This window comes from Salvelinus alpinus, chromosome 28 (assembly GCF_045679555.1).
Source record: "Salvelinus alpinus chromosome 28, SLU_Salpinus.1, whole genome shotgun sequence".
NCBI classification, from domain to species: Eukaryota; Metazoa; Chordata; class Actinopteri; order Salmoniformes; family Salmonidae; genus Salvelinus; species Salvelinus alpinus.
The window spans coordinates 34,270,167-34,297,662 of NC_092113.1; the positions used below are offsets into that span (position 1 = coordinate 34,270,167).

The following is a 27,496-nucleotide window of genomic DNA, read 5'->3' on the forward strand; positions in this document are numbered from 1 at the left end:
GTCAGTGTGTTGGTTGTGAGCCTACTGCAGGGCGGTTGTGGTCATTCTAGTGTCAGTGTGTTAGTTGTGAGCCTACTGCAGGGCGGTTGTGGTCATGTTGTGGTCATTCTAGTGTCAGTGTGTTGGTTGTTAGCCTACTGCAGGGTGGTTGTGGTTATGTTGTGGTCATTCTAGTGTCAGTGTGTTGGTTGTGACCATACTGCAGGGTGGTTGTGGTCATTCTAGTGTCAGTGTGTTGGTTGTGAGCCTACTGCAGGGTGGTTGTGGTCATGTTGTGGTCATTCTAGTGTCAGTGTGTTGGTTGTGAGCCTACTGCAGGGTGGTTGTGGTCATTCTAGTGTCAGTGTGTTGGTTGTGAGCCTACTGCAGGGCGGTTGTGGTCATTCTAGTGTCAGTGTGTTGGTTGTGAGTCTACTGCAGGGTGGTTGTGGTCATTCTAGTGTCAGTGTGTTGTTTGTTAGCCTACTGCAGGGTGGTTGTGGTTATGTTGTGGTCATTCTAGTGTCAGTGTGTTGGTTGTGACCATACTGCAGGGTGGTTGTGGTCATGTTGTGGTCATTCTAGTGTCAGTGTTTTGGTTGTTAGCCTACCTATGACAGGGCTGTTGTGGTTATCTCCTGCGGTCCAACTCAGGGTGACATTGCGGTCCTTATGGTCAGAGACCTGGAGCTGGGTGGGGGGGTCCGGACGGTCTGGAAGGAAGAGGGAGAAACACAGAGAGGTATATTAAAGACATCGTTAACAGAACACTTCATATTCAAATACACTGCATAAATAAGGGTTTCCCAAAGTCAGTCCTGGGGCTCCCACTTGGTGCACGTTCTGGTTTTTGCCTTGCACAGCCTAACCAGCTCTACTAGGGCGAGTAAAACGGTCAGAGTGAGGTGTTCTCTCATTTGTAACTTTAGATAGCTTGGATGCTTGACTGCCATTGTGAGGTCAGAACGCTCGGGTGAACCCTACTCCTCGGCCCTCTGTACGCTCCAACGCTCTGAATTTACGAACGCCTGGGGCGCATTCTGGAACTCCAGAGGGAATTTATGAACACACTTAACTGTCGTAGCTGATTGGCTCAAACGCATTAAGAAGGAAAGAAATTTGACAAATTAACTTTTAACAAGGCACACCTGTTAATTGAAATGCATTCCAGGTGACTACCTCATGAAGCTGGTTGAGAGAATGCCAAGAGTGTGCAAAGCTGTCATCAAGGCAAAGGGTGGCTACTTTAAAAAATCTCAAATATAAAATATATTTTGATTTGTTGAACACTTTTTTGGTTGCTAAATGTTTCCATATGTGTTATTTCAGATTTTTGATGTCTTCACTATTATTCTATTATTCACGTGGGTGTTACATTACTGGCAATGGAGGACAAGTACCAGAGAAGCAGCTCTAATGGAGTGACTAACCATTCAGAGAAGCAGCTCCAATGGAGTGACTGACCATTCAGAGAAGCAGCTCCAATGGAGTGACTGACCATTCAGAGAAGCGGCTCCAATGGAGTGACTGACCATTCAGAGAAGCAGCTCCAATGGAGTGACTGACCATTCAGAGAAGCAGGTGTGGTGGGCTGTTGAAGAGGGCCGGTTGTTTCTGTCTTGGTTTCTCCTTGGATGTCCCATCGATTCCCTCGCCACTAAACCTACACTGCCTTTCCAAAACTAATCATTTCTGAATTTTTCTGAGCAAACAATATACACAAAAGTATGTTTGACACCCTTTCAAATGACAGGTGTGTAAAGTCGAACACACAGCCATGCAATCTCCATAGGAAAACATTGGCAGTAGAAAGGCCTTACTGAAGAGATGTGATACCATCATAGGATGCCACCTTTTCAACAAGCTCGTAAAATGTCTGCCCTGCCAGATCTGCCCCGGTCAACTGTAAGTGCTGTTATTGTAAAGTGGAAACGTCTAGGACCAACAACGGCTCAGCCGCGAAGTGGTAGGCCACACAAGCTCACAGAACGGGACAGGCGAGTGCTGAAGTGCGTAGCACGTAAATATCGTCTATCCTCTGTTGCAACTGCCTCTCGAAGCAACGGGAGCTTCATGAAATGGATTTCCATGGCCGAGCAGCCGCACATAAGCCTAAGATCACCATGTGCTATGCCAAGCGTCAGCTGGAGTGGTGTAAAGCTCGCCGCCATTGGAGTGGTGTGGAAGCTCGCCGCCATTGGAGTGGTGTAAAGCTCGCCGCCATTGGAGTGGTGTAAAGCTCGCCGCCATTGGAGTGGTGTGGAAGCTCGCCGCCATTGGAGTGGTGTGGAAGCTCGCCACCATTGGAGTGATGGAATCATGATTCACCATCTGGCAGTCCGATGGACGAATCTGGGATTGGCGGAAGCCAGGAGAATGCTACCTGCCCTAATGCATAGTGCCAACTGTAAAGTTCGGGGGAGGATGAAGGCAAGGCCCCTTAGTTCCAGTGAAGGGAAATCTTAACGCTTCAGCATACAATGACAATCTAGACAATTTTGTGCTTCCAACTTTGTGGGAACAGTTTGGGGAAAGTCTTTCCTGTTTCAGCATGACAATGCCCCCGTGAACAAAGAGAGGTCCATATAGAAATGGTTTGTCGAGATCAGTGTGGAAGAACCTCAAGAACCTTAACCCCATCGAACACCTTTGGGATGAATTGGAACGCCGACTGCGAGCCAGGCCTAATTGCCCAACATCAGTGCCCGACCTCACTAATGCTCTTGTGGCTGAATGGAAGCAGGGAAATCTTAATGCTACAGCATACAATGACATTCTAGACGAATCTGTGCTAAAGAGCGAAACGCGTCAAAATTGTCTGTCCTTGTCTGCAACACCCACTACTGAGTTCCAAACGGCCTCTTGAAGCAACGTCAGCACAAGAACTGTTTGTCGGGAGCTACCTGAAATGGGTTTCCATGGCCGAGCAGCCGCACACAAGCCTAAGATCACCATGCGCAAGCGTCGGCTGAAGTGATGTAAAACTCGCCGCCATTGAACTCTGGAGCAGTGGAAACGCGTTCTCTGGCAGTCCAACGGACTAAACTGGGTATGGCTGATGCATAGTAAAGTTTTGTGGAGGAGGAATAATGATCTGGGGCTGTTTTTCATGGTTCAGGCTAGGCCCCTTAGTTCCAGTGAAGGGTAATCTTAACGTTGTGGCAACAGTTTGGGGAAGGCCCTTTCCTGTTTCAGCATGACAATGACCCGTGCACAAAGCGAAGTCCATACAGAAATAGTTTGTTGAGATCAGCGTGGAAGAACTTGACTGGCCTGCACAGGGCCCTGACCTCAACCCCATCGAACACCTTTGGGATGAATTGGAACGCCCACTGCGAGCCATGCCTAATCGCCCAACATCAGCGCCCGACCTCACTAATGCTCTTGTGGCTGAATTGAAGCAAGTCCCCACAGCAATGTTCCAACATCTAGTGGAAAGCCTTCCCGAAAGAGTGGAGGCTGTTATAGCAGCAAAGGGGGGACCAATTCCAATTTCCGTATTAATGCCCATGATTTTTGAATGAGCTGTTCAACGACCAGGTGTCCACATACTTTTGGTCAAGTAGTGTAGATTGGTTCTTGCATTAGGGGGGGGGCAATAATTTCAGTATGAAGGTATGCATGAACTAAAATGACAAGAGAAACTGATGATGCACTACCCAATTTCGAAATTGCACCTTGTGCTTTCTACTATTACAACTTTCAGGAGTAAGTTTAACGCCGGACTGAGTTCCCCCTGCCAACCCCACTGCTGTAGAGTACACTACACTGTACACGACATTAACGTATTACTGCATAATACAACACGGTATTAACACAACATTAACGTATTACTACATAATACGACACGGCATTTACGTATTACTGCATAATACAACACGGCATTAACGTATTACCGCATAAAACAACACAGCATTAACGTATTACCGCATAAAACAACACGGCATTAACGTATTACTGCATAATACAACACGGCATTAACGTATTACCGCATAAAACAACACGGCATTAACGTATTACCGCATAAAACAACACGGCATTAACGTATTACCGCATAAAACACCACGGCATTAACATATTACCGCATAACACAACACGGCATTAACGTATTACTGCATAAAACACCACTGCATTAACGTATTACTGCATAAAACAACACTGCATTAACGTATTACCGCATAAAACACCACGGCATTAACATATTACCGCATAACACAACACGGCATTAACGTATTACTGCATAAAACACCACTGCATTAACGTATTACTGCATAAAACACCACGACATTAACATATTACCGCATAAAACAACACGGCATTAACATATTACCGCATAACACAACACGGCATTAACGTATTACTGCATAAAACACCACGGCATTAACGTATTACTGCATAAAACACCACGGCATTAACATATTACCGCATAAAACACCACGGCATCAACGTATTACCGCATGAAACACGGCATTAACGTATTACCGCATAAAACAACACGGCATTAACATATTACCGCATAACACAACACGGCATTAACGTATTACTGCATAAAACACCACGGCATTAACGTATTACTGCATAAAACACCACGGCATTAACATATTACCGCATAAAACAACACGGCATCAACGTATTACCGCATGAAACACGGCATTAACGTATTACTGCATAAAACACCACAACACAGCATTTCCGTATTACTGCATAATACAACACGGCATTAACGTATTACTGCACGATACAACACAACACAAAACCACAAGGCATACTGTTGCATATGTTGTTGACATTCAGGTGGGACTGAATGTTTCCATACCTACTATAGTGGGACATTTATTAACAGCACAGCCTCAATCAAATAAAATCAAACTTTATTTATATAGTACATTTCTTACAACAAATGCATTTCAAGGTGCTTAACAAATACAAATAATCAAAGGTGAGAGAGATAAAACACAAAATGTTTAGTTAAAATAGACACGAATAAAATGTTGAATTAAGAGAAATTAAAATAGTAATGCATGCATCACTGCATACTAGTACGGTACAGAAACAGCATTATACCACATATGTTGAAATATGTGCTCTCCAGAGGGTAGTGAGGTCTGCACAACGCATCACCGGGGGCAAACTACCTGCCCTCCATGACACCTACACCACCCGATGTCACAGGAAGGCCATAAAGATCATCAAGGACAACAACCACCCGAGCCACTACCTGTTCACCCCGCTATCATCCAGAAGGCGAGGTCAGTACAGGTGCATCAAAGCAGGGACCGAGAGACTGAAAAACAGCTTCTATCTCAAGGCCATCAGACTGTTAAACAGCCACCACTAACATTTAGTGGCCGCTGCCAACATACTGACTCAACTCCAGCCACTTTAATAATGGGAATTGATGGAAATTATGTAAAAATGTATCACTAGCCACTTTAAACAATGCCACTTAATATAATGTTTACATACCCTACATTACTCATCTCATATGTATATGTATATACTGTACTCTATATCATCTACTGCATCTTGCCATCTTTATGTAATACATGTATCACTAGCCACTTTAAACTATGCCACTTTATGTTTACATACCCTACATTACTCATCTCATATGTATAGACTGTACTCTATACCATCTACTGCATCTTGCCTATGCAGTTCTGTACCATCACTCATTCATATATCTTTATGTACATATTCTTATCCCTTTACACTTGCGTGTATAAGGTAGTAGTTGTGTAATTGTTAGGTTAGATTACTTGTTGGTTATTACTGCATTGTCGGAACTAGAAGCACAAGCATTTCGCTACACTCGCATTAACATCTGCTAACCATGTGTATGTGACAAATAACATTTGATTTGATATGAAATGGGACATGAAATGGGGCAGGTAGCCTAGTGGTTAGAGCGTTGGGCCAGTTACCATAAAGGTTGCTGGATCAAATCCCCGAGCTGACAAGGTATAAATCTGTCGTTCTGCCCCTGAACAAGGCAGTTTACCCACTGTTCCCTGGTAGGCCGACATTGTAAATAAGAATTTGTTCTTAACTGACTTGCCTAGTTATAGAAAGGTTCAATTAAAAAAATTATTAAAAAAATGTCTTCTTCATAGAATAGAAGAGAATGGAATACAATTAAAAATAATACAATATATATTTCCATACCGACTACAATGATGGACCCGCTGGCCTCAACCCTGTCCAGGTTGGTGATGACCTCACAGGTGTAAACACCCTCGTCTTCTGTCTGCACATTGGCCACAATAAGGTCTGGGCCCTCAAATGTGTACCTGGAAATAATGTATTCTTGGTCATGATCGTGATTGAGATCATCGTCATCCTCATTACACACAAACAGCCTTCACGGACACAGACATAAAGTAAATATGTCCTTACTTGTCCTCGGCGTATGACTGAAAGAGTTTCTGTCCGCTCCTCTTCCACTGAATGTGTGGAGGGGTCAGTTTGGGGTCCACCTGTGCCAGGCAGGTAAAGATGGCCGTCTTACCAGGCTGAACACGCAGAGACCCAGGAGGAGACAGGATCACTGTCCTGTCTGAGAGAGAGAGATATGAGGAGAGAGAGCGGGAGAGAGATGGGGAGAGAGAGAGAAGGAGGGGAGGGTTACAGAGACGGGTGCAGGCAGGGTTTGAGGTGTGTGTGTGTGTGTGTGTGTGTGTGTGTGTGGGGGGGGGGGGGGTTCATGGCCTACTCACTCAGCACATCCAGGTCAGCGTTGATTGACAGGTTGGTGTTGCTAACGGAGCAGGTGTACAGGCCCTCATCGCCGTGGGAGACGTTGGTGATCTGGAGGTTTCCATTGGTCAGCAGGTTAACCCTGGGCTCAGCCAGTAGAGAAGCGCTGCCAGTCCTCTCCCTGGATAGGAAATACAGAGATACACTGATTACACAGAAAACACAGCCAGAGAGGGTGGGAAACCCAGACCCTCATTAAGCAGCCTAAAGGCAGGATTTTGTCTGACTGGTTGTCAATGGAGACACATTCCTTCCTTAATGGAAGACTATCTGAATCTAATTAAACAAGCTAGTTTCTTAGAATAGAATAGAATATAACACAATATATACTCATACAGGTGTGTGTCTTACCATGTTACTTTAGGTCTGGGAGAGCCGAAGGTCTGACACTGCAGTACAGCCTTCTGTCCCTCTGTGAAGTTGTACTTCTGTCCGTCGGCATTCAGGATCTGAGGAGGCAGTTCTGGAACAGGATACAAGGTTTAGGTTTATCAATGTGACATATTTATTGTTAACACATACACACAACACACATACACACAGCTCCCCCTCACCGATGACAAAGATGTAGGTATTGACTAGGATGGTTCCATGTTTGTTGTGGGCCTGACACTGGTAGACTGCTGTATCAGTGAAGACCACATCTCTCAGAATCAGAGTTTCATCTCTCACAGTACGCCTGGGGGTTGAGTCTATGTCTGGGGAGAAACACACACACATTACAGCAAGTCATCACAGCATCCTACCAAAGCACAATACTGACTGGCATATTCATGAGAAGAAAATGACATTTGAAGTTACATTTTTAGAGTTGATAATAGCCGAAAGACAAAAAGATTTTAATTTGTCCTATGCACATCAGTAGCAGGTGTAATATGCTGAGTTTGCTCTTAAACCTTGTTAATGCAAATGTCAACTGTATGTGTAAGAGTAACGTGCGTTATTCCACACCTGTGATGGGTTTTCCATTGATGCTCCAGGCGACAGCAGGAGACGGGATGCCATCAGCCTGACAGTCCAGTCTCACCGTCTCTCCTGGGGCATAGAGCTGGCTTACTGGCTCCTTGGTCCAGTACGGAGCCGCTGCGCAACAAACGGCACAGCATTATACACAACATTATGATACACAACGTTATGATACACGACACAAACCATCAATAGGCAATTAGTTAGACAGCATAGACGACAACAGACAGCATAGACAACAACAGACAGCATAGACGACAACAGACAGCATAGACGACAACAGACAGCATAGACGACAACAGACAGCATAGACGACAACAGACAGCATAGACAACAACAGACAGCATAGACAACAACAGACAGCATAGACGACAACAGACAGCATAGACAACAACAGACAGCATAGACAACGACAGACAGCATAGACAACGACAGACAGCATAGACAACAACAGACAGCATAGACCACAACAGACAGCATAGACCACAACAGACAGCATAGACAACGACAGACAGCATAGACAAACACAGACAGCATAGACCACAACAGACAGCATAGACCACAACAGACAGCATAGACCACAACAGACAGCATAGACCACAACAGACAGCATAGACCACAACAGACAGCATAGACAACAACAGACAGCATAGACGACAACAGACAGCATAGACGACAACAGACAGCATAGACGACAACAGACAGCATAGACAACAACAGACAGCATAGACAACAACAGACAGCATAGACAACAACAGACAGCATAGACCACAACAGACAGCATAGACCACAACAGACAGCATAGACCACAACAGACAGCATAGACCACAACAGACAGCATAGACAACAACAGACAGCATAGACAACAACAGACAGCATAGACAACAACAGACATCATGGACAACAACAGACAGCATAGAACACAACAGACAGCATAGAACACAACAGACAGCATAGACAACAGACAGCATAGACAACAACAGACAGCATAGAACACAACAGACATCATGGACAACAACAGACATCATGGACAACAACAGACAGCATAGAACACAACAGACAGCATAGACAACAACAGACAGCATAGACAACAACAGACATCATGGAACACAACAGACATAATGGACAACAACAGACAGCATAGACAACAACAGACAGCATAGAACACAACAGACAGCATAGACAACAACAGACAGCATAGAACACAACAGACATCATGGACAACAACAGACAGCATGGACAACAACAGACAGCATAGAACACAACAGACATCATGGACAACAACAGACAGCATAGACAACAACAGACAGCATAGAACACAACAGACATCATGGACAACAACCGACAGCATAGACAACAACAGACAGCATAGACAACAACAGACAGCATGGACAACAACAGACAGCATGGACAACAACAAGCAGCATAGAACACAACAGACAGCATAGAACACAACAGACATCATGGACAACAACAGACAGCATAGACCACAACAGACAGCATAGAACACAACAGACAGCATAGAACACAGCAGACATCATGGACAACAACAGACAGCATAGACACCAACAGACAGCACGGACAACAACAGACATCATGGACAACAACAGACAGCATAGACAACAACAGACAGCATGGACAACAACAGACAGCATAGACCACAACAGACAGCATAGACCACAACAGACAGCATAGACCACAACAGACATCATGGACAACAACAGACAGCATAGACAACAACAGACAGCATTGAACACAACAGACAGCATAGACAACAGACAGCATAGACAACAACAGACAGCATAGAACACAACAGACATCATGGACAACAACAGACATCATGGACAACAACAGACAGCATAGAACACAACAGACAGCATAGACAACAACAGACAGCATAGACAACAACAGACATCATGGAACACAACAGACATCATGGACAACAACAGACAGCATAGACAACAACAGACAGCATAGAACACAACAGACAGCATAGACAACAACAGACAGCATAGACAACAACAGACAGCATAGAACACAACAGACATCATGGGCAACAACAGACAGCATGGACAACAACAGACAGCATAGACAACAACAGACAGCATAGACCACAACAGACATCATGGACAACAACAGACAGCATAGACAACAACAGACAGCATAGAACACAACAGACATCATGGACAACAACCGACAGCATAGACAACAACAGACAGCATAGACAACAACAGACAGCATGGACAACAACAGACAGCATGGACAACAACAAGCAGCATAGAACACAACAGACAGCATAGAACACAACAGACATCATGGACAACAACAGACAGCATAGAACACAACAGACAGCATAGACCACAACAGACAGCATAGAACACAACAGACAGCATAGACCACAACAGACAGCATAGACCACAACAGACAACATGCACCACAACAGACATCATGGACAACAACATGCAGCATAGACAACAACAGACAGCATAGACAACAACAGAAATCATGGACAACAACAGACAGCATAGAACACAACAGACAGTATAGACAACAATGTTATACATCACATAGAAAAGCATCAATAGACAACAACAGTATGACACACAACAAGATCATGCGTACTGTAACGCATGAGGGTATAGTGGAAAACACATCAACACACAACCACAGCAGTAACCTTAGCAGGTAAACGAGAGAAGAAACAGTGTGTGTGTGTGTTGTCTTGTTTACCTTCGACGCTAACGGTGTAGGTGTGTGTGACCTTGCCCTGTGAGTTGCTGGCTGAACACTGGTACTCTCCCCCGTCACTATCTGAGATGTTACTGATGCGCAGCAGACGGTCAGACAGATGTCTGGAAGTACGGGACTCGGACAGCTGACCGTCCTTCCTCACCCACTGGACTGTAGGGGTAGGGCTGGAAGGGGAGGGAGAGCGAGGAGGGAGGGGGGATGGTGGAGCCAAAAGGGGGAGTGGAGGGAGGGAGAGGTGGAGGGAGGGAGGGGGGAAGGAAGGGAAAGACAGAAAGAGAGGAAGAAAGAGGGGGAGAGGGAGCGAAAAAGAGGCAAGATAGGTCAAGAGGAACATCTAACATCTAACAGGCTCGCTTTGATTGACCTAGCCATGCCTGTGCACAGACAGAGAGAGAGTTAGACTTACAGGCCCTGGACGATGCACTCCAGCTCCAGGCTCTGGCCCCGGAGGGCGTGGTAAGTGCTGTGGGTGCCTGAGGGCCTCATCATCTGGGGCCTCCGGCTCCGAACCACTGAGTTAGCTGGAGAGAGAGGGGGAGAGAGAGGGAGGGAGGGGGAGAGAGAGAGCGGGAGGGGGGGAGAGAGAGAGACAGAGACAGAAACAGAGGTTCATACAGTGGTAGAAAATGTAAAAGTAAAGATACATTTACATTTACATTTAAGTCATTTAGCAGACGCTCTTATCCAGAGCGACTTACAAATTGGTGCATTCACCTTATGATATCCAGTGGAACAACCACTTTACAATAGTGCATCTAAATCATACGTTGATAGAAAATTACTAAAGTAAAAGTAAAAATCACCCAGTAAAATACTACTTGAGTAAAAGTCTGAAAGTATTTGGTTTTAAATATACACTGAACAAAAATATGAAAGTAACATGTGAAGTGTTGGTCCCATGTTTCATGATCTGAAATTAAAAGATCCCAAAAATGTTCCATACCCACAAAAAGCATATTTTTCTCAAATGTTGTGCACAAATTTGTTTACATCCCTGTTAGTGAGCATTCTCTGTTGACAACATAATCCATCCACCTGACAGGTGTGGCATATCAAGAAGCTGATTGAACAGCATGATCATGACACAGGTGCAGCTGAGGAGTATTTCTGTCTGTAATAAAACCCTTTTGTGGGGAAAAACTAATTCTGATTGGCTGGGCCTGGCTCCCCAATGGGTGGGCCTGGCTGTCAAGTGTGTGGGCCTATACCTTCCAAGGCCCACAGATGGCTGCACCCATGTCCAGTCATGTGAAATCCATAGATTAGGGCTTAATTTATTTATTTAATTGGACTGATTTCCTTATATGAACTGTAACTCGTAAAATCGTTGAAATTGTTGCATGTTGCATTTATATTTTTGTTCAGTATACTTAAGTATTAACAGTAAAAGTAGGCTAAATGCCATAAATAATTTCAAATTACACATTGAGCCAACCAGACAGCATGATTTTCTTGTTTTTTAAATTTACGGATAGCCAGGGGCACACTCCAATACTCAGACATAATTTACAAACAAATAATTTGTGTTTAGTGAGTCTGTCAGATCAGAGGCAGGGGATGACCAGGGATGTTTTCTTGATAAGTGTGTTTAGTGAGTCTGCCAGATCAGAGGCAGGGGATGACCAGGGATGTTCTCTTGATAAGTGTGTTTAGTGAGTCTGCCAGATCAGAGGCAGGGGATGACCAGGGATGTTCTCTTGATAAGTGTGTTTAGTGAGTCTGCCAGATCAGAGGCAGGGGATGACCAGGGATGTTCTCTTGATAAGTGTGTTTAGTGAGTCTGCCAGATCAGAGGCAGGGGATGACCAGGGATGTTCTCTTGATAAGTGTGTTTAGTGAGTCTGCCAGATCAGAGGCAGGGGATGACCAGGGATGTTCTCTTGATAAGTGTGTTTAGTGAGTCTGCCAGATCAGAGGCAGGGGATGACCAGGGATGTTCTCTTGATAAGTGTGTTTAGTGAGTCTGCCAGATCAGAGGCAGGGGATGACCAGGGATGTTCTCTTGATAAGTGTGTTTAGTGAGTCTGTCAGATCAGAGGCAGGGGATGACCAGGGATGTTCTCTTGATAAGTGTGGGAATTGGAACATTTATGTCCTGCTAAGCATTTGAAATGTAACGAGTATTTTGGGGTGTCAGGGAAAATGTATGTGAGTAAAAAGAACATTATTTTCTTGTCATCTATGTTCATTAGCCACACTACTGTAGGCAACACTACAGATATGTGACATGCTCCTATACCCCCAGGTGGCCTTGGCTTGGGTTACGGTCCCATCAGTGTCTCTGTTCATCAATGTCAGAGTGGCTTCTTAACTAACATGTGGGGAGGGGTCGAGACAACCTGTACTGTAGCTAACAAATGGCCTTCAGGTGCTATCGTATGTTACCATGGTGACTGACATTATTAGTGGTGACACATGGTCAGGGTGATTGACTCGTACTGCATTACCATGGTGACCAAGGTCAGTCTACATTGTGTTACCACGGTTACTGAGGTCTGTCTAGCTTAGTATTTACAGGTTGTAACAGTCAGGGTGATGGGTTCCTTAGAGAGGATGGTGCGAGCGCTGAGGTACTGGACGTTACAGGTGTAGTCATAACAGTTATAGTACTGTGTTACCATGGTGAGTGACGGTGTACTTACAGGTTGTAACAGTCAGGGTGATGGGTTCCTTAGAGAGGATGGTGCGAGCGCTGAGGTACTGGACGTTATAGGTGTAGTCATAACAGTTATAGTACTGTGTTACCATGGTGAGTGACGGTGTACTTACAGGTTGTAACAGTCAGGGTGATGGGTTCCTTAGAGAGGATGGTGCGAGCGCTGAGGTACTGGACGTTATAGGTGTAGTCATAACAGTTATAGTACTGTGTTACCATGGTGAGTGACGGTGTACTTACAGGTTGTAACAGTCAGGGTGATGGGTTCCTTAGAGAGGATGGTGCGAGCGCTGAGGTACTGGACGTTATAGGTGTAGTCATAACAGTTATAGTACTGTGTTACCATGGTGAGTGACGGTGTACTTACAGGTTGTAACAGTCAGGGTGATGGGTTCCTTAGAGAGGATGGTGCGAGCGCTGAGGTACTGGACGTTATAGGTGTAGTCATAACAGTTATAGTACTGTGTTACCATGGTGAGTGACGGTGTACTTACAGGTTGTAACAGTCAGGGTGATGGGTTCCTTAGAGAGGATGGTGCGAGCGCTGAGGTACTGGACGTTATAGGTGTAGTCATAACAGTTATAGTACTGTGTTACCATGGTGAGTGACGGTGTACTTACAGGTTGTAACAGTCAGGGTGATGGGTTCCTTAGAGAGGATGGTGCGAGCGCTGAGGTACTGGACGTTATAGGTGTAGTCATAACAGTTATAGTACTGTGTTACCATGGTGAGTGACGGTGTACTTACAGGTTGTAACAGTCAGGGTGATGGGTTCCTTAGAGAGGATGGTGCGAGCGCTGAGGTACTGGACGTTATAGGTGTAGTCATAACAGTTATAGTACTGTGTTACCATGGTGAGTGACGGTGTACTTACAGGTTGTAACAGTCAGGGTGATGGGTTCCTTAGAGAGGATGGTGCGAGCGCTGAGGTACTGGACGTTATAGGTGTAGTCATAACAGTTATAGTACTGTGTTACCATGGTGAGTGACGGTGTACTTACAGGTTGTAACAGTCAGGGTGATGGGTTCCTTAGAGAGGATGGTGCGAGCGCTGAGGTACTGGACGTTATAGGTGTAGTCATAACAGTTATAGTACTGTGTTACCATGGTGAGTGACGGTGTACTTACAGGTTGTAACAGTCAGGGTGATGGGTTCCTTAGAGAGGATGGTGCGAGCGCTGAGGTACTGGACGTTATAGGTGTAGTCATAACAGTTATAGTACTGTGTTACCATGGTGAGTGACGGTGTACTTACAGGTTGTAACAGTCAGGGTGATGGGTTCCTTAGAGAGGATGGTGCGAGCGCTGAGGTACTGGACGTTACAGGTGTAGTCATAACAGTTATAGTACTGCGTTACCATGGTGAGTGACGGTGTACTTACAGGTTGTAACAGTCAGGGTGATGGGTTCCTTAGAGAGGATGGTGCGAGCGCTGAGGTGCTGGACGTTACAGGTGTAGTCAATACGGGTGTCATCGACGGTGACGTGAGAGAAGTAGAGGTTCCCGTCCCGACCCTGGGTTACACGATCATTTAGCTCAATGTGATGCATTCCTGGAGGGGAGTGGAGGAGGGGGAGAAGAGAAGGAGCGGGGAGGGGAGGGGGAGTAGAGGGGAGGGGAGTGAGAGGAGAAGGCGCGGGGAGGGGAGGGGTCAAGGGAGGGAGAAGAGAAGGAGCGGGGAGGGAGAAGAGAAGGAGCGGGGAGGGGAGGGGGCAAGGGAGGGAGAAGAGAAGGAGCGGGGAGGGGGAGTACGGGGAGGGGAGTGAGAGGAGAAGGCGCGGGGAGGGGAGGGGGCAAGGGAGGGAGAAGAGAAGGAGCGGGGAGGGAGAAGAGAAGGAGCAGGGAGGGGAGGGGGCAAGGGAGGGAGAAGAGAAGGAGCGGGGAGGGGGAGTAGGGGGAGGGGAGTGAGAGGAGAAGGCGCAGGGAGGGGAGTAGGAGGAAGGGAGTGAGAAGAGAAGGCGCGGGGAGGGAGAAGAGAAGGAGCGGGGAGGGGAGTAGTGGGAGTAGGGGGGAAGGGAGTGAGAAGGAGCGAGGAAGGGGAGTAGGGGGGAAGGGAGTGAGAAGAGAAGGAGCGGGGAGGGGGAGTAGGGGGAAGGGAGTGAGAAGAGAAGGAGCGGGGAGGGGGAGTAGGGGGGAAGGGAGTGAGAAGGAGCGGGGAGGGGGAGTAGGGGGGGAGGGAGTGAGAAGAGAAGGAGCGGGGAGGGGGAGTAGGGGGGAGGGGAGGGAGAAGGAGGGAGAATATAGTTTATTTATGTTTTATTCAGCAAAAAGAAACCACCATGAAAAGTCAGATGGTCAAAGGAGATGGAGAGACAGATAAAGGATGAGTAAAACAGACAGACAGAGAGAGAGAGATACTCACGCTCGTCCATCCAGTGGATGACAGGAGGAACAGTGCTGAAGGGAGGGTTACATTTCAGTACCACACTCTCTCCTTCCTCCACCTTCTTTTTCACCTTCTGCTCTTTCTGCAGGGCCGGGGCATCTGAAAGGGAAGCACAGAGCGATGTCAGTAATTCTTTAGTTGAGGCTGGTATCGTGCAGTATGTATTACTTGTTAAGAGCATGTATAAATCATGCAGTATGTATTACTTGTTAAGAGCATGTATAAATCATGCAGTATGTATTACTTGTTATGAGCATGTATAAATCATGCAGTATGTATTACTTGTTATGAGCATGTAGAAATCATGCAGTATGTATTACTTGTTATGAGCATGTATAAATCATGCAGTATGTATTACTTGTTAAGAGCATGTATAAATCATGCAGTATGTATTACTTGTTATGAGCATGTATAAATCATGCAGTATGTATTACTTGTTAAGAGCATGTATAACTCATGCAGTATGTATTACTTGTTATGAGCATGTAGAAATCATGCAGTATGTATTACTTGTTAAGAGCATGTATAACTCATGCAGTATGTATTACTTGTTATGAGCATGTAGAAATCATGCAGTATGTATTACTTGTTATGACAATGTATAAATCATGCAGTATGTATTACTTGTTATGAGCATGTATAAATCATGCAGTATATATTACTTGTTATGAGCATGTAGAAATCATGCAGTATGTATTACTTGTTATGACAATGTATAAATCATGCAGTATGTATTACTTGTTATGAGCATGTATAAATCATGCAGTATGTATTACTTGTTATGAGCATGTATAAATCATGCAGTATGTATTACTTGTTATGAGCATGTAGAAATCATGCAGTATGTATTACTTGTTATGACAATGTATAAATCATGCAGTATGTATTACTTGTTATGACAATGTATAAATCATGCAGTATGTATTACTTGTTATGAGCATGTATAAATCATGCAGTATGTATTACTTGTTATGAGCATGTAGAAATCATGCAGTATGTATTACTTGTTATGAGCATGTAGAAATCATGCAGTATGTATTACTTGTTATGACAATGTATAAATCATGCAGTATGTATTACTTGTTAAGAGCATGTATAAATCATGCAGTATGTATTACTTGTTATGAGCATGTAGAAATCATGCAGTATGTATTACTTGTTATGAGCATGTAGAAATCATGCAGTATGTATTACTTGTTATGAGCATGTATAAATCATGCAGTATGTATTACTTGTTATGAGCATGTAGAAATCATGCAGTATGTATTACTTGTTAAGAGCATGTTTAATCCCTTATAATAGTTTCTTGTCAACTGAGAAAATGTATGTCAACTCATAACAAGTATGTCAACTCATAGCACGTATGTCAACTCATAGCACCCATGTCAAATCATAGCAAGTATGTCAACTCAAAGCACGTATGTCAACTCATAACACACATGTCAACTCATAACACCCATGTCGACTCATAACACCCATGTCGACTCATAGCACCCATGTCGAGTCATAGCACGTATGTCAACTCATAGCACGTATGTCAACTCATAACACACATGTCAACTCATAACACCCATGTCGACTCATAACACCCATGTCGACTCATAACACGTATGTCGACTCATAGCACGTATGTCAACTCATAACACGTATGTCAACATAACAGTGTTATACATGCTCGTGACAAGGCTTACAATGCAAAATACCTGTTGCCTTAGCCAAAGTGTTAATGATATAAGCCTTTTCAACACAAGTCAGAATGCAAGCAGTAGACCACTTGTTTACAGGCAAACTGCTGCAATGCACAATAATTGAACGTTTAAGAATATGATAAATCTTCAAAGAGACAACAAGTTGCAGTGTTATATTCCAGAAGTAGGATGCTGAATGCTTTGTGAGTCATAGCATAACCTGTGTGTGTGCTCTCTTCTCTATTGTTCTCATCATTAATACTCCCAGCAGACCTAGCAGAGTAAAGATGTTGCTGTTCTGTTGCTGCACGATGTCAACTAGACCTCGTCGTCAGGGAAACTGAGAAGGAGGTTTCCGGAGATACAGGTAGATGTGTGTGTGTGTGTGTGTGTGTGTGTGTGTGTGTGTGTGTGTGTGTGTGTGTGTGTGTGTGTGTGTGTGTGTGTGTGTGTGTGTGTGTGTGTGTGTGTTTGTGAGAGAGTCAAATCAAATGTTATTGGTCACATACACATGGTTATTAGATGTTATTGCAAGTGTAGCGAAATGCTTGTGCTTCTAGTTCCGACCGTGCAGTAACATCTCACAAGTAATCTAACAATTTCACAACAACTACCTTATACACACAAGTGTAAAGGAATGAATAAGAATATGTATATATAAATATATGGATGAGTGATGGCCATGTGGCATAGGCAAGATGCAGTAGATGGTATAGAGTACAGTATATACATATGAGATGAGTAATGTAGGGTATGTAAACATTATATAAAGTGGCATTGTTTAAAGTGACTAGTGATACATTTATTAAATCCAATTTTTTATTATTAAAGTGGCTAGAGATTGAGTCAGTATGTTGGCAGCAGCCACTCAATATGGGTGATGGCTGTTGAACAGTCTGATTGCCATGAGATAGAAGCTGTTTTTCAGTCTCTCGGTCCCTGCTTTGATGCACCTGTACTGACCTCGCCTTCTGGATGATAGCGGGGTGAACAGGTAGTGGCTCGGGTTGTTGTTGTCCTTGATGATCTTTTTCGCCTTCCTGTGACATCGGGTGGTGTAGGTGTCCTGGAGGGCAGGTAGTTTGCCCCCAGTGATGCGTTGTGCAGACATCACTACCCTCTGGAGAGCTTTACGGTTGTGGGCGGAGCAGTTGCCGTACCAGGCGGTGATACAGCCCGACAGGATGCTCTCGATTGTGCATCTGTAAAAGTGTGTGAGTGTTTTCAGTGACAAGCCACATTTCTTCAGCCTCCTGAGGTTGAAGAGGCGCTGTTGCGCCTTCTTCACCACGCTGTCTGTGTGGGTGGACAATTTCAGTTTGTCCGTGATGTGTACGCCGAGGAACTTAACTTTCCACCTTCTCCACTACTGTCCCGTCGATGTGGATAGGGAGGTGCTCCCTTTGCTGTTTCCTGAAGTCCACGATAATCTCCTTTGTTTTGTTGACGTTGAGTGTGAGGTTATTTTCCTGACACCACACTCAGAGGGCCCTCACCTCCTCCTTGTAGGCCGTCTCGTCGTTGTTGATAATCAAGCCTACCACTGTAGTGTCGTCTGCAAACTTGATGATTGCAGGTGACCGGAAACATGACCGAATACAAACAGTGTAGCTATTCCCTCCTCAAGGCAATCAAACAAGCTAAGCGTCAGTATAGAGACAAAGTAGAGTCGCAATTCAACGGCTCAGACACAAGAGGTATGTGGCAGGGTCTACAGTCAATCCCGGATTACAAAAAGAAAACCAGCCCCGTCGCGGACCAGGATGTCTTGCTCCCAGACAGATTAAACAACTTTTTTGCTCGCTTTGAGGACAATACAGTGCCACTGACTCGGCCCGCTACCAAAACCTGCGGACTCTCATTCACTGCAGCTGACGTGAGTAAAACATTTAAACGTGTTAACCCTCGCAAGGCTGCAGGCCCAGACGGCATCCCCAGCCGCGTCCTCAGGGCATGCGCAAACCAGCTGGCTGGTGTGTTTACGGACATATTCAATCAATCCTTATCCCAGTCTGCTGTTCCCACATGCTTCAAGAGGGCCACCATTGTTTCCCAAGAAAGCTAAGGTAACTGAGCTAAATGACTACCGCCCCGTAGCACTCACTTCCATCATCATGAAGTGCTTTGAGAGACTAGTCAAGGACCATATCACCTCCACCCTACCTGACACCCTAGACCCACTCCAATTTGCTTACCGCCCCAATAGGTCCACAGACGACGCAATCGCAACCACACTGCACACTGCCCTAACCCATCTGGATAAGAGGAATAACTATGTGAGAATGCTGTTCATCGACTACAGCTCAGCATTTAACACCATAGTACCCTCCAAACTCGTCATCAAGCTCGAGACGCTGGGTCTCGACCCCGCCCTGTGCAACTGGGTACTGGACTTCCTGACGGGCCGCCCCCAGCTGGTGAGGGTAGGTAACAACATCTCCACCCCGCTGATCCTCAACACTGGGGCCCCACAAGGGTGCGTTCTGAGCCCTCTCCTGTACTCTCTGTTCACCCACGACTGCGTGGCCATGCATGCACAAAGACTTTTACCAGCAGCTGCATGATGTCTCAGCCTAGATATCCACACCTTGACACTAAAAACCTCTCAAGTCTAGAAAGATTTTGAAAGAAGTGATGGAAATGTTTTGGTTAACCTTTAAGTCCCTCACACAGTGTTACTTTGTTTCTCTGTGAGGGAGATTTCACAATGATTCATCTACTGATTGTCAGCAGCAGACACAAGCCATGAGATCTACTAATGTGTAAAAAAGGAAGAATGTTCAAGTTCCAAACCTTTCAAATCTCCACATTAGCGTAATACTAAAAAGATCTATGTACTGGGGATGCACTCTAGCTGTTGTACTAGTATGGATATTGGAAACAAAGCATAGTTGGTGGTCATTGGAATGTTGGACTGGAGTTTCTGGTTTACTCACTCTCAGTGCTGAGCTGGACCTCATTAGACACAGCAGTTCCTAATGCGTTATCAGCGTAGCAGCTGTATTTGCCCTTGTATTGGCTCATGGGGCCTGACACCACCTCGGTTTTCATGAAGGTTCCAGAACCCGGAGACACCGACAAGCCCGGGTCATTGGCAGGGATAAATTCTTCCCCATCTTTAGTCCAGCGGAAACTGAGAGAGGGAGGGAGCGGGAGAGCGAGATAAATAAAGAGAGAGGCAAAGAGAGAGTGAAGACATGGAGACAGAGTTAAAGCCACAGCTTAACCCTGCAATCAACTCTGTTTGACTAAAAGAAGAGGAAAGAATTGAATAGAGGAATGAGTCTGAGCCTTATGTACTGTCGTTTCAATATACATCTCTTCCTCTACAAAGTGAGCTTTTTTTCCACCTAGTACAAGTAGAGACAAAATGACACAGTCCCTTGAGTGTAAAATTGCATGTTTCCCTTGCTGTAATAAGTGTAATGTCTGCTTCCAACTCACACCCTAAAACACATAGATCCCCTGAACGCAGCTCACTCTCCAGATCCCAATCACCTGAATTATAATCACCTGTTCACACACCTGTATGTCATTATCACACACTATTTAGTTCAGTTCTTTGCATCCCATCACTGTGAGGTATTGTTTGTTTTGTGACACACGTCTTTCTGAGCCCTGGGTTTCCAGTGATTTACTCCTCCCATGTATAATAGTTGTTGCCTGCCTCACTAACGACGCCTATTCCCTGCCTGTACTTTAGCCTATCGGATTTCCTGTTATCTACCTATTGCCTGATCTCCCGGACGACGTTACTAGCCTTTTCCCTGCCTGTACTGTTACCTTTTTGGACCCCCTGTGTATGACCTTCTGCCTGCCCCTGGACCCAGCTACCTGCCTCCTCCTGTGTATGACCTTCTGCCTGCCCCTGGACCCAGCTACCTGCCTCCTCCTGTGTATGACCTTCTGCCTGCCCCTGGACCCAGCTACCTGCCTCCTCCTGTGTATGACCTTCTGCCTGCCCCTGGACCCAGCTACCTGCCTCCTCCTGTGTATGACCTTCTGCCTGCCCCTGGACCCAGCTACCTGCCTCCTCCTATGGTCCTTTGCAATAAACACCTGCTGCGCCCTGCGCTTGAAACCAGCTCTCTGTCTCTCATGTTCATTACAATAAGTAGTGGGAATACATTCCAAATAGCACACTATTCCCTACAAAGTGCACTACTTTTTTACCAGTGCCCAGGTGAAAAGTAGTGCACTTTAAAGGTAACAGTGTGCCATTTGGAATGCAATCTGTGACTGTGAGGAGCTGTGCTCACATGTAATTCTAATGGAACATTTCTAGATGTCTGAAAGACTACATGTCATGTTCCTTACAAAACAGTTAAGAAAAACAGATCTGTAGTTATAGCAGTGAGTTATACTGTAGTTATAGCAGTGAAGTGTGGTAATTGGGACACACTGCACTTTATATTAACTGCAGTTTTTTTCTAAGGGCTAGGTGTTAGGTTACTAACTCGGGAGGAGGGTTCCCTGATGCTTCGCAGGTCAGGAGGATGTCTTCAGCACCGAACACAGTGATGGACTCAGGCTGGGTGGTGATCACTGGGGGTTTCTTAACTGGACGGGAGAGACACAAAGTTAGCACACACACACATCGATAGATTTTTCACCTAGTTGGCTCAGGTATTCGAACCAGCAACCTTTTTGTTACTGGCCCAAATGCTCTTAACCGCTAGACTATCTGCCACCCCACACAGTCCTAAAGCCCATAGTCCTACTAACTACAGCCCACCACCCTACAGCTCAACTGTGCCCCCTATATTCTGACTCACACAGGGGTTAATAGCCCACCAACTAGAACCGACAGTCCTACGGCCACTGACAGGAGCTGGCTCACAGAGGGAATCAGTGATAGCAGTCATTTCCATTTCCTGAAACATAATGGGGGAATGTATTCATTCATATCACTAAAGTCCCCCACGAGAATAGACGGAAATGGAGAGAGGGGGACGGGGAGAGAATGCGTTGAGAACAGAGGAAAGTGATGGTGTATATTAATGCTAAGGAGACAGTAGTGTAATATGTATATTACATTAGCTGAGTGGTAGAAAAGACCGGGCCTTGGGGATGAGAGGAGATAATGTAGAAAAAGATGAGTGATTCCTCTTTCTACTATTATGATGTACTGTTATGTTCATAAAACACCCACTATTATTCGACTCATAAAACCCTACATACTGGGCCGTGGTTCAGCGATAAAGAACATGGTTAACTTTATCCAAAATGGCACCCTTTCCCTTAGGGCTCTGGTCAAAGGTGGTGCATTATATAGGGAGCCATTTGGGACAATAGCCATATTGTATACATTCTCTATCGCCATGTGTTGTATGACTAGGGTTGCAAAGGTAATTTACCAAAGTTAACGGAATCTTCTATAATTTTGGTAGTTAACAGAAAATCTATGGCAATCTATCGTGACTTTGGTAATTTATACTTTAACTTAAAACATTTTTTTATTCTTATATAGTATTCACATAGTATTTCTAGTGGATATACCATATGGTTCTTGCCATTATTTTGGCAACTCTTCTAACTATTGACTTTTTTCCCAACTGCCACCAGTTTGACACCAAAACAATGACAACAAAACATATTAACATAGTAAAATAAATAAAAGTTAGTAAAAATATATACAGTACCAGTCAAAAGTTTGGACACACCTACTCATTCAAGGGTTTTTCTTTATTTCATTTTTTTTGTTTGTTGATGGTTTATATTTAGGTTTTACAACTTTGTCATTTTTTAAAAATCATCTTCTTTCATATATTTTACATGTGATAAGGCCACACAGAGGGCCAGAGATAATTTCAGACACCTGTGATAATCTGAAGTACCCAAAAGGGCCCCTAGGTGTCTTGTGATAAATTACATAAAATCCTTGACAGAAAAAAATGCTGGTAATTTACTGGTAAACTTTGTAAGTTTCCAGTAATATACCCTCCCTTTGCCACCTTATTTATGACGCCTGTTGGCTTTTCATGTTCAGTGTTTTCAGTATGTGGGCTGGAAAATTATGTCATCTTTTTTCAATTAGTTTTGCTAGTGTGAACTACATTCTCTAGAGGTCAATGGTACTTGTTGGTTGGGTTCTGATTTGACTCTGAATGAAAAAGACAGACCCAGTTTCAAGGATACATTTACATTATGTAACATGGGTAGGTAAATGGTCAAAGGAAGGCAGGAGATGAAGGGAGGAGAAATTGGGAGGTGGAAGGAGAAATGGAGGGAAGGATAGAGAGGAGGTACGAAAAGAGAGGCAGAGGGTGAGATGGAAGTAGGAGGGAGAGACAGAGAGAGACACAGAGGGAGAAACAGAGGGATCGGGAGGTGGAGGGACCAATGAGCAAAGGTCAAGGACAGGGAGGGAGACAGAGAGATAGGCACACAGGCAGTGGCATGTATTTATGGGTGCTAATGGAAGCCAGGCTTCCCCAAAGAATGTACAGAAAAAAAGTGATCTTTCATCTCTCTGTGTTTCATAATTGTCCTTCAATTTTCAAGAGACTGAATGTGTCTCAACAGAGAAAGCATCCGAGCGAGCGAAACTGTGCCGCCCTGTCTCAGTATGTGTAGCCCATCTATCTGATGCTGTCTGGTCAAAACGAGCAAGACATTGTTGTCGCCCGTAGCATTGAATGCAAGGGAAGCCAACAAGCATTTGGCCTCCCTTGATAAAAAAATTATACAATAATAGCCAATCCAACATTTAGCTAAACTGAGTGAACTCAACTGTGAATGGTCCTAGCGCACCAAAAAACAGTTTCAAGGGAAGATGGTTTGGATTTGGCTTCACACCAATCACATCACATCAAGCCAAATGCCATTAACAGAAAAAAACTTTAATTGTTGCATCTTGTTGTGTTGTTGTCCTCCGGTGGCTAGCTAGCTAGCTAAAATTGGCTCATTCCTAAATTAGCCATGGATGGAGACAGGGATTTGGACTTGTGTTTTTACTTAATCCTCCGCATTGGCCAATGATTATAACGGCGATTCTCATCCAACCATATATTCATACATTGTGCACCTGGCCTGAGAGGATGGAAGTTCAACATGTAGCTAGATGTAGTAGACTAATGTTAACTAGCTGGCTAATCATTGCCCATGAAAGGAATTTAGGCTAGTGAGCAAGCATTTTAGCCAGGTAGCCTAGGACAACAAAAACTAAAAGTGTGTACTGTATCACAGAGTGATAGACAGTTTTGGCAACATGAAAGAGAGGTGGATGGCATTGGTGTTTCTCTACAAGTAGGAGGAGTCAACACCGCTTTTTCACACAGACATAAATCAGAACCATGGAAAGACACATCATATTGAGCTCATGTTGATTGGACTAAATTGTTTTTGGAATCTTTTAGTTGTCACTGTATTAGACTAAGCATATGTGATTTGATTATGTTGAAATATTTAAGTTGAAATGGTGCTGGAATAGTGGAGGCAGCTCCTGTTTTATTTGCGACTTGCGGTAACTCTCCGATGTTCTAAACCAATAGTTGTTCGGTAGAAACATTAACTTGCTTGACCGTGCTGTAGGTCATGTAACTTTTGGTTACATGCAATATGCTTTGTGGACTCCACCAGACAGATGTTGCTCTCTGGTTTTGTAATGAAACAAAAGTGTGGTTGAATTAATTCTGCCACTGTGTCTTCTATATATCACAGTGTCAAGGCATATGAACTAACTAGTTTATAGAGCAAACAACACAATTATCACAACACATAGCGTGTAATATGGCTTTTGTTTCTTGCTTGGATTCCACAGTGATTTTTCCCACGCACTGCTACTGCAGACAGGAGAGAGGGATGAGAGAGAGAAAGAGAGAGAGCGACTGTAATGATAGAATCCCCAATGACAGAGGTAATAAGACAGTTTTTCAGCTGATCAGATTTATGTCGGAAGAGCTGCAGCCTCTAGCTGCTCTATTATTGTAAGAAGAATTGTCAGGTTACACTTGTTTTTTAACGGTTACACTTGTTTTTTTATTTGTATACTTCTTTTTGTATTTCCTCCTCTATTTCAGACTATTTTTTAAGTCCCCCTTTCTTTGATCTGATATCACTATTCCTGTTTTAGAGACGGGTGTACTTATCTTCCTCCTAATTCCTGTAGGTATCACCTCCTCCAAGAGGAAGAAAACAAGACTACATTTAGACTCACTAATGTGAAGGAGTCACACGAAAGCCAGATTTATTAAGGTGAAGTGGGAAGCTGAGGGTTTGTATTGTGTGCAGGAATATTTTCTCATAATGAAGGTGTTTACTATGGGGCTGTGGCAACAACTTGTAGCTCTTGCTGCACTTCGACAGACAGACAGACAGACAGACAGACAGACAGACAGACAGACAGACAGACAGACAGACAGACAGACAGACAGACAGACAGACAGCAAGAGAGAGAGACAGACAGACAGACAGACAGACAGACAGACAGCGAGACAAACAGACAGACAGACAGACAGCGAGACAAACAGACAGACAGACATAGACAGAGAGACTGACAGACAGACATCAATATGGTTAAAAGAAAAAGGAAGTAAAGCACTTACATTCATTTATTTGGTCTGTTAGTCCAGAGAGGCAGAGCAGCAAGAGAGCAAGGCAGAACAAGAGAGAAAGTATGTTACAGTCAAGACAGTCTGGCAGGAAATTACATTACACCGTAGCCAACATCGGTACTTGCCCTCATTTTCCCAACAAATTCCCCATCTCTCATTGTTCATTGAGAAGCAATGACCACCAATGGGCTATAAATATGTATTCTACCTATTTCAATAGACAATGATTTTTAACCCCTCGGGGTCTCCCTGAGATGAATTCAGATGTGGGTGGTGTATTGATTGAGGTAACTGTCTCAGTGACTCTGATTGACATTAGAGAGGCTTGTTAATTCAACAGTAGACACCTTGACCTTTACAATCGCCAGAATCTGCTGCAACTATTCAACATGCCTCTCCTCCTCCTCCTCTTCCTCCTCCTACTGCTGCAACTATTGAACCTGCCTCTCCTCCTCCTCCTCTTCCTACTGCTGCAACTATTCAACTTGCCTCTCCCCCTCCTCCTCTTCCTACTGCTGCAACTATTCAACCTGCCTCTCCCCCTCCTCCTCTTCCTACTGCTGCAACTATTCAACCTGCCTCTCCTCCTCCTCCTCTTCCTTCTCTTCCTCCTCCTCCTGCTGCAACTATTCAACCTGCCTCTCCTCCTCTTCCTCCTCCTCATTTCCATCCTCATATCTTACTGACACCTTAGTTCTCTGGGAGGAGCTTTACTGCTTTTCATCACAGTCAGACTGTGTGTGTGTGTGTGTGTGTGTGTGTGTGTGTGTGTGTGTGTGTGTGTGTGTGTGTGCGCGCAGGTCTGTGTGAGTCATTGATACTTTACTTAGATGAATAACAGAACAACAATAGCAGCCGCAGCAAAAAACTATTCTTCCTCTAACTCCCTATGTGTCTCAAATAGCACTCTATTCACTATATAGTAGTGTACCTTTTAGTAGTGTACTAGTAGTGCACTATATAGTAGTGTAGTATATAGCAGTGAACTATAAAGGGAATAGGGTGCCATTTGGAACACATCCACAGTCCTCTAACTCTGTTATTAAAGCAAAGCTGTAGAAAACTCAGCAACCTTGAAGTATAAGAATCAGTTTCCCCGCAGGCCCACAAACCTGCTCCTTGTGTTGTATAACTCAATTCCCTGTTGAACTACCCCGGCCCTCCAATCTGAATCTGATTTGCACCAAGGAAACCAGATCAATAGAATGACTAATGAATGAGTTGAGGTAATCAATTAAAAAGTAATTAGACACACTATGCACATAAACACAGATTGAATGCCCCAAATACTCAGTGACCCTCCCTGTCTTGGTGGTTTAACACAATAGGTTTGTTTTGGCTGCTGAGGGGCAAGGAGACCCCCAGCTCTGCTAAAACCATTGACAACCATGTGTCCTTTTCAAGGAATTGTTCAATAAATGTTATAACTATTTAGTTTTAATATCATCACATATTGAGCATAGTCAGAACCTCATTACTACTGTCTCTGATCTGGCAGACTCTGGCAGACACAAATTCTTTGTTTGTAAATTATGAGTGTTGGAGTGTGCCCATGGCTATCCATAAATTTAAAAAACAAGAACATCGTGCCGTCTGGGTTGCTTAATATAAGGAATGTGAAATTATATATAATTATATAAGTATATTTTAGCAATTACATTTACTTTTGATACTTCAGTATATTAAAAACCAAATACTTTTAGACTTTTACTCAAGTAGTATTTTACTGGGTGACTTATCTTTTACTTGAGTCCTTT

The 27,496-nt window shown here is 44.3% G+C and overlaps 1 protein-coding gene across 1 annotated transcript in view; it reads right to left on the minus strand.

The window, feature by feature from the left end:
- The window catches only part of LOC139558022 (neural cell adhesion molecule L1-like), a 107,826-nt gene that overhangs the window by 32,037 nt on the left and 48,293 nt on the right, over positions 1-27,496 (minus strand). The window contains exons 3-15 of the mRNA XM_071373432.1: positions 21,642-21,744; positions 20,121-20,317; positions 15,473-15,595; positions 14,492-14,662; positions 10,859-10,973; positions 10,432-10,616; positions 7,687-7,818; positions 7,290-7,433; positions 7,087-7,198; positions 6,696-6,856; positions 6,376-6,535; positions 6,145-6,269; positions 591-692 (exon numbers count right to left, since the gene is read on the minus strand). Coding sequence (XP_071229533.1) covers positions 591-692; positions 6,145-6,269; positions 6,376-6,535; positions 6,696-6,856; positions 7,087-7,198; positions 7,290-7,433; positions 7,687-7,818; positions 10,432-10,616; positions 10,859-10,973; positions 14,492-14,662; positions 15,473-15,595; positions 20,121-20,317; positions 21,642-21,744 — 1,830 coding nt within the window. The remainder of the gene's footprint in view (positions 1-590; positions 693-6,144; positions 6,270-6,375; positions 6,536-6,695; positions 6,857-7,086; positions 7,199-7,289; positions 7,434-7,686; positions 7,819-10,431; positions 10,617-10,858; positions 10,974-14,491; positions 14,663-15,472; positions 15,596-20,120; positions 20,318-21,641; positions 21,745-27,496) is intronic.